The sequence below is a fragment of the Triturus cristatus genome, chromosome 12 (genome assembly GCF_964204655.1).
Source record: "Triturus cristatus chromosome 12, aTriCri1.1, whole genome shotgun sequence".
Classification (NCBI taxonomy): Eukaryota; Metazoa; Chordata; class Amphibia; order Caudata; family Salamandridae; genus Triturus; species Triturus cristatus.
Window position 1 is genome coordinate 617,616,586 of NC_140595.1, and position 8,697 is coordinate 617,625,282.

At 43.4% G+C, this 8,697-nt stretch overlaps 1 protein-coding gene across 3 annotated transcripts in view; it reads left to right on the forward strand.

Annotated features, from left to right (window-relative positions):
* The window catches only part of ANKRD11 (ankyrin repeat domain 11), a 1,275,279-nt gene extending 1,267,350 nt beyond the window's left edge, over window positions 1–7,929 (forward strand). For all 3 annotated transcript variants that reach the window (XM_085639477.1, XM_085639476.1, XM_085639475.1), the window contains 2 exons: window positions 440–532; window positions 2,065–7,929. In XM_085639477.1, coding sequence (XP_085495603.1) covers window positions 440–532; window positions 2,065–2,250 — 279 coding nt within the window. In that variant the 3' untranslated portion in view covers window positions 2,251–7,929. The remainder of the gene's footprint in view (window positions 1–439; window positions 533–2,064) is intronic.
* The last annotated feature ends 768 nt before the right edge of the window (window positions 7,930–8,697 follow it).

Below are 8,697 nucleotides of genomic sequence, written 5' to 3' on the forward strand. Positions count from 1 at the left end.
TAGTGTGCACCCTCAGTCCTGGTTCTGTAGAGTTGTACTTGCTATCTCCTGGTGCAGGAGTATGCAGCTTCCTCGCAGAGGCTCTTGGGAACGCTCTGTCCTTTCGATTACGTCTGACCCTATCACCCTGACTCCAAATATCTACAGACATCATTTCTAGTAGGAAAGTCCAGGAGGTGCCGGTAGCAGTACGTGCAGTAAGTGAAATAATGACAGACTTGCACCTATAATCAATGATGGTTTACTGTGTACCATGCACACGTTTCCTCAGCATAGTTGCATAACATGTTGGAGTAATGGCACCTGGCAAGAATGAAAATGTGCTCTTAAAATTTCTGATAAGCTGTCAAAAGTTATGGTCGATTTCACTGAATCTTGCACACAGGTTTATATGTAAAATTGTCTTACATTGTTTGCCTCCTTTCTATTTTTTAATCAGGGAGATGAAAATAAGTCGGTCAGAGATCGTTTCAATGCGCGGCAGTTTATTTCCTGGTTGCAAGACGTGGATGACAAATACGACCGAATGAAGGTTAGAAAAACTGACTTCTTAGAGGATAACGAATAAAAGTTGTTTGATGTTGGCAAGTGCATATAACCTAAGAAAAGTCAACCCCTTCACATTGAAACCAGCATTGCCATGCGGTCTAATGTCAAAATATGACAAGAAAGAAACGAATTACTTTCCATATATTTTGTTGCACCAGTTTTATCCCTAATGGCCTCTCTCAAAATTGAAATATTTATTTACTTGAACGTAAAACACTTTATAATTCATTTACTTGAACACAAAGCACTTTATTTCTGTGCTGGGAAGGGTCCGGGCTTGCCACTCGTATTGAAATGAGTGTGTTTTTTTCTGGTGAAGGGCGAATAGTTAATGTACCTGCCCACAACACAAGTGAAGGGGTCAGGTTTTCTTGGACTAACATCCCAGTCAGCCCTAAATCATTTGTTTCTTTAAATGTCCTATCTTGACATTCCGTTTCCGTGCCTTTGTATCCAAAAGCATCTTCTACCCTCATCCTGCATCTGGTTTCCTTCTAGATTGCATATACAGAACACTACATTGCCACTCTACCACATGCACAGTGCTGCAAAATGCCACCCACCATGGTTTGGCCAGTTCACCTACACAGTGCTACCATCACCCACATACTCCGGACCTCCTGTTTCATGAGTGAGCCCTCCACCCACACCTCTGGACTAGTGCTCAGCATTCAAACACTCCTTGTGCTGTAAAACGCAGTCTTCCATAGTTTGTTTGGCACTGTCACAAACCCTAAACAGCACAATATGGCATCACCCGTACATTAACCAGCTTGCGTCACCCTCACAAGTATCCAGCATATTGTGATCTCTTAGTGCCACTAGCTAACAGCCTGCTGCAGGCCACCGAGTCCTACACCCTCAGTGACCCGCCACACTGCTGCAGTGCTACTCTTTAACACGCCGAGTGCTCTGGACTCCTGTACATGTCTGCAGATGAGCCCCTCCGCCGCCCCAGGCTGGCTGGTAACACACACGGAAAGGGCTTCAACCATCCTATATAGCAGGTCATTCCCACGTAGAGCACTGCAGTACCACGCTTCCAACTGGCAAATAGCACAGCGCCCCCCCCCCCCCCCAACCAGTGTGTGGAACTTAAATTAAAAGCCCGAATCCCACCTTGAACAGTGCTACAGAGTCCCTGCCACAGTGACTTGCAATAATACCTCACTCGCCGTTCTTTGACATCACAACTGTGCACTCGTTCTCACATGCAACTCTTAAGTGCCCCAATCATGCTTAGTGGTGCGTGAAAAAGAACACACCACACCAGTATCATTCCGCTTCCTCCCTAACACAAGATGCTGCCTCTCCCCTGTATTCTAATAATGCCTTGTAGTGCCAGCTGCTTGCCTCCTTCCCCACTCAGACCTCGAGCCTCTCCTTCATGCACACATACATTGGCCGTTCGGACTGCCCGAACATAGCCTTGTGAAGAGGCAGGTTTCCTCGTGTTTGAAGCCGAGCAGCGAGTACTTGTGAGTAACCAGAGCTCCTCTCCCTTTGCTTTTGCAGACGTGCCTGTTGATGAGGCAGCAGCACGAGGCCGCCGCTCTACACGCCGTTCAGAGGATGGAGTGGCAGCTCAAGGTGCAAGAACTCGACCCAGCCAGTCACAAGTCCCTGTGTGTGAACGAGGTCCCATCTTTCTACGTGCCAATGGTCGATGTGAACGATGACTTTGTGCTCTTGCCAGCATGACCATAGGGGCACTGGGATCTGGACTAATGTCACACCCAAAACTGGCAAGGGCAGGTTCCCTTGGCGCAGAGAGATGTTTGGAGGCCTTGCTGCTCACTGGTGCACCCACTGGTCAAGGAGGCGGCGGCAGCATCCCTCGGAGGTGACACAAGAAACCCGTGACTTGCACTTTCTTTCTGGTGCAGGCAAGCCGCTCATCCCATGGGTGGAGTCGGATGAGGTATCAGCTGGCCGCGCTCGGCCTGGTAACGAGGAGAGTGCATCACCTTTACGGCCCAGGCACTGCGGGAGCACAGGAGAGTGCTCCATGCATCCGAGGGAGAGGCGAAGGTGCCGGAGCACAAGGGATCAAGAACATTCAGCAGACCTTAATACATGTGGGGCAGCCTTACTCAAGCTGCTGAACAGTTGATGGCAATCACGCAGTCCACATACTTGTGAAAAATGGTGGTTTTAGCATTCATTTTTTTACCAAGAAGTTTTTATTTTTTTGTTTTGGAGCTGCATCCTGCACCCCATAGGGCTCTTTACGGAACTGAATTAACATGGTCAGTGAGGAGTGGTAAGCGCTCCAGTATCGGGCCCCAGGAAATGGCAGCCAGGCCATCACATGCTTTGTTGCTCTCACCATCTTTTTGGGATAGAGTGCGTTTTTTTATTTTATTATTTCTGATCTACCCACCCCCTGTTTCCCCTACACAAACCACCTAAAGCAAGCTACACCATGGTATCACCTAACGTCTGCCGCACCTGCTGGGGCTAGGTGCGCTCTGCTCCTCCTGGCTGCTATACAGTCGTGCCTCAGAGCAGGTGACCAGATGCTTGTGTGTTGCAGACTGTATTTTAATGGAGTATATTCCACAATTGGGGGGGAGGGATGGGGGCTTTAATTTAATCTTTTTTTTTTTTTTTTAAATCTTGGGCATTGCATTTCTCGTTTAGAGAACATAACTTGAAACACTACAGAGCCAATACTCCTAGAAAGGAAAAACAGTTGTATTCCGTAAATTCTGTACAGTTTTTTATATACATTTACCAGTGTACTTTGCTGCCTTCTAGATAATTTATTTTGCAAAACACATTACTGCCCAATTGTAAATAACTTATGTACTGTACCATCACGTTCAGTTCTGTGTAAAAAAGAAAATTTAATAAACGGGAACGGGCCTTGGAATGTATAGTTCACCGTAGGCAGTGCTTTCCCTTTCAGTAAGGGCGGGGATTGGGTGACCATATGCCGAGGTTGTAAGCATTTTAAAAATGGTTGTCTCCCTAGCCAGAGGTTGGGGCTGTGTGTGAAACCTGGACACCAAAACATGCAACGTTTTGAAACCTGTCCTAGACTTGTTCCCGAACCCCAATTTATTTCTTTCCTTGCTTTTTTCTTATTTTTTAAGAAAATGAAAGTTGTGACAGATGCTGAACCCTATGGGATTGGCTTTATATGTTTTGCTTCGCTTTTGGATTCTTCTGCAATCCCTGGAAGCTTATCCGAGGCACCCCGTCTAAGTCGCTGTTCATTTCCCTCCTTCATGGCGCTCCCAGGTTTGGGAAGGAGCGTGGGGTAGTGACTTGGAAACGTTAGAAGGGTGTGAATTACAGGCAGTGTAACAGGGAAGTGGAGCAGACTTCCCCTTACATAACTTGCAGTTATTTGGAGGTGGAACATTTAATTCATTGAAGTTAGCTCAACATTCCACAGCCATGAGGTGAGCTGTATTTCTAAAAAAATAAAAAATCTTACACTCGTGGTTACATTTTTAAGCGTAAGCGGGATTGCCATATTTCTTTTGGAACTCAGAGTTCATTGCCTGTTCCGCTAGAACTTCAGATCTGTGAGTGGCATAGAGTAAATGTTGCAGTTAGAAACTGAAAAGACCGATTGTCATTTACTTGATCGCATACCATAATGTGTACACAGATGAGGTGGTTAATTCTCATAGCCATTTAATGCTGGAGACAACCGCACCACGTATACTTACGGGAAAAGGGGGCATGAATTGGGAACTCTGGTGCAGGGCTCATATCTTCTATGGTCCCAAGGCACTGCTGTTAGGAGACAGGCTGGTGGCATCGGTTGTGTGTGCTGTACAAGACACTGCAGTGGCCTGTGCCTCACTTGGTTCCACTTATGATCTTGACAGATTAACTGGATTCTAATGTGCTTTAACGCTCTCTGCTGCTCCGATCTAAGACCCCGAACTCTCGGCCCTACCTCCACACTCAGGCCTTCATTAACTCGATTTCCGGTTATCGAACACTGCACTAGAGGCAGGGTAAGGACCTATTTGGACTCGTGGAAAGGGGGTGGTATTCATTTCAAAATGTTGACCGTCACAACATTCAACACTCAATAAATTCGGTCTAACAATTGCCTGCGATTGCCTTTCAATCGTTTGAATGCTGAACAGCAGGACTTAAGAAAACATCACCTTTGAAGGAAAATGAGTGTGGTGTTACTTGCAGCACATCCTTGCTCACAGCATAGTAAACTATTCTACCTTCACTTTAACTCCAAAATGTAAAGAGCTCAAAGTCCATTCTCAAATTAGCTGCTCATATTTTTGGTTGGCTATGTGTTACATTTTGCAAAAGGAAAAAGAGACGGGCATTGGAGATATTAGACAGCATTGGGAACATGCCATTAATCTGTGGTGCTGGCTTTAAAAGTCATTTATTGGATTTCACCTAAAACTGAAACTATCTGCTCATTGGGTTTTTGAGGTGTGTGCGAGGCAAAACCCACTAATTACCATAACCTCTTTCTTATCTGTTCAGTCTACACCCAGAAAGAAGTATACTTTTCGCCTGGCATGAATCCTTAGTAATCCTCATTTCAAATGATGCTTAAAGTAAAGTAGAAAAGAACACCTAAACCATCCTGCAGGATCCAGGCATTTGCCTCAGATTCCAAGTGGAAGAGCACTGGCAGTACAGAGGTTTTGCAGTGTTTGGTCTGTAAAGCAGCAACATGTCTTTCTAATCCCTTAATGTCTAGTGTAGCTAATCTTGGCTGTCCTAGGTGATTCTTTGGAACCCCATTTGTGGCTTGATGTGATGTAGCCAGACTTGCTCTGTCGAGTAATATTTCTTTTTGTTGTCCATGGTGCACACCCCCAGTTCTAGTCTGAGAATTCCCCACTGAAGAAATGCCAGTTATAAAGACCATTTTTCGGTCTGCAGAAAAATCGGCTTGTCCAAGAAGTTAGAGATACCCACATGAATCTGTAGATTTTTAGCTGTGCAGTCATTCTACTAAAAGCCTCTGCTTTCTGACCAAACATTCACATAGTGTGCCTGCCTGTTTAATCCAACCCTTCAAATGTAAAAAATATTAAGATTGAAAGGAATCGTTGTTAAGAAAAAGCATGTACACTGCTCTCGAGACATATTTGCTCCAGTCCAAAGTGACCCCTTTTTGTTGTACCTTGTAGAGCCTCCGTTTCCAAGCAGCGAACACTTGCCTGTGCACTGCAATTCCTCCAGGCCTCTATGATCAGGCTATTCAGTGAGTCTTGGGTATCTCCCTTTTGAACTTTTGGACACCTGTTAGGGTAGTGTTCACATAGAGACACTTATACCTGACCTCTGTTGCACCAAATGTTTTGTTCACCTTCATTCTTGAGCCATGCTAATGGTTGTGCAATTTGGAATGTTTCTTTTAACTGAAAGCATCGTTTGTTTAAATAAACTTAAGACACCCCTCTCTCCTTCAAGCCATTGCCAGGGATATTTTGAGAACCTACCGTTAAAATGGGAGGTAAGTTGCACTATGTTTCTGCTTGAATTTGGCATCACTTGCTAAAAGTACAATAGAAGTCTCTCCCATTACTTGGTGAATTGCCCTGACGAGTTCTGAGCTCGCACACACAAAGGAAACTTTTCGCCTCTTCTCATTGGTGGAGTTGGTATGCTGACCAGTGATACTTGTATACGGACCCCTCATCATCGACTACTCAAAATGTGGCTGAGCAAAATTAGAGTTGGAAGAAGATTAAAACAAAATACATTAAGGATCGATGAATTTGAACTTAGGGATTCACTTTTAGATGTGAGATGATGTAAGAGGTAAACGGGGATTTTGTGCAGCTTTCCTTGTTCCCCCTGATGATGACGTATAATATCTACTAACGACCCATAACCCACGCTGCTGTTCCCCTTTGTTAGTGGTACCAACGGGGACATTTAAGGGGGACTTCTCTCTAACACAAACAGGGAATTCTCTTTTCACCTTTTAGTTTCTGTAATGTACATTGGGAAATTGACATGTGAACCGCAGGCAAGACGCATTTTCGATATATTACATATGAGTAGCATTTTTCATGTCTTTATTTACTTTGGCCTTGCATTATTCACTTTCATATTGAAATTCACAACTAGTGTATACAGTTATCATTTTCAGAGCCATCTTTTCTGCATGGAAGTTGATGTTTTTGGAAGAACAATTTCTACATCTAACATGATTGCCCCCACGCTACTGTTCATCAAATAGAGAACTGTCGTAATTAGAACTTAACTGCCGACACATTCAGCTGTTTTATGTATACTCAGTATTTTCTGTTAATGATGGCTAAAGTTCCACTTAACCACATATCGCTTTAGTAAGTAGCAGTGCCCTCCTGTGTTGTACTAAAGTGCCTGTTTTGGTAACGTTTTTTAAATGCTGAAACACATTAGGTTCACTGGGAGGCATCATGTTGACAAGCGTATAGTACTTCCTAGGGCTCCCTTTGTACTTTGGGGAGTACTCAGATTCATGCTCTGTGTTGTCAGTTGAGCCATTTTCCAAAGTGGTTGCTTCCTTCAGCGCAATCTATAGATGTGGGTTGCTTAACCAAGACAGCAGTGCTATTCCCAGCCAAAGTAGTGCCCCAACCTTGCTAGGGGAGCACGCCGAAGAAGCAAGTTTCTTGCACAATTTACGTTTTTTGTATTGCTTTTCTAATGCCTGTTGACACTTCAATTTCTGGTTTCCAAGGAGCAACTTAATATGCAGCATGACTTCACTGCAAAATGGAGGATCAGCAAATTTTCGGGGTTTGGGGGGCCGGTGCTAGAGATTGACCAGGAGGTGGCATTTCAACGCCACAAAGTAAAAACAATATTTATTTCTGTTTTCCAGCCACAGGTGAAGCTTCTTTACGACTGCCTTCATTCCCTCTTTAGATAACATCAATTAACCTGTATTAGCATGGAGACCTTTTAATCAGCAAATCAGTTTAAAGCAACAAATAACAAAAGTAATCTATTTATTAACTGACACTCGTGGTATGTGGATCCATAGCTCAGAGTGTACATTTCCCTTGTGTAATGCTTATAATATGAGATGTTGTATGCAGATGTTAAATAACGGGCCATTCACACCCTTCTCTTGTACTTGTCCACTTGCATAGAATTGGGGGAGGGGGTGAAACTGCGCAAGATTGCGTTCTCGGTGGTGTAACAATGTAATTATATATTTTTTTTAGTTTGTGTACATATTGGTGGGTGGTGCTGGTGCCGCCAACATTGCAGCTCTGTTGCTGCGTTTCTGTTCTTTCGCTGTGCAACTTTCAGCATAATACAAGAAAAAAAGTAAATACAAATGTTATTTTCTACACTTGCATGTACAGAGAGAAGCCCTAGAGATGCTGTTGTCCTCAGACATAATGTTCGTAAATAAATTGGAAAAAAAAACTTGCTTCCTTGAATTTGTGTTTAAGATTAACGTATGTTTGTTTCTTGGGTCAATATTTTAATTATTCATTTGCAGCCAAACACTGTTAATTTCGTTTCTTGACTAACTATATCTGCATTATAAGATCTTCATTGACTGTCTTGGGTGACACAATTCACTGCTGCGTGCAGGGACCCTGCAACACTTTTCATCCAGTGTCATACGTGACAAGGTGTAGGCTTTTGATTAAATAAGTAATTAAATAAACCCCTTCTCAAAACTACATTGCATCCCCTTTAGCACGACTTACTGCCTAATTCCTACATTAGGAAGAAAAGACCATTCTGAGAGGCTTAGATTGGAAGACTTAAAGCCATCTGTCCCTTTAAAATAAAGGTGGATTTCATATCCTATTATGCATTGTAATGGTAGTTGTCTTAGTTATTTCTTTTTGCCAACTCCTGGAACATTAGGTGTAGTCTTCGCATGCTTTTGTGAAAAAATCCTCATAGAACTTGTACATTTTTACTCCAAACAGTATTTTGTACTAGGAAGCATTTAGAGATGTTTTTCCTCTTTTCCACCCTTTTTCCAGCAGTATTCCTACCCTTTATGTGTAGGAAGCTACTTTTTGGGAAGCTGCTCTTGACCCTTACAAACGTCTGTGGTCTGTCTCCAAGCCTCACATTTGGTCAGTGTGAATTTTGCTTAAAAATATTTAAGAACTTTGAAGGACAGAGAAGACCTCAGCCTGCGGAGGAAGTTGTAAGGCTCAAGACTAAAGAAAAGTA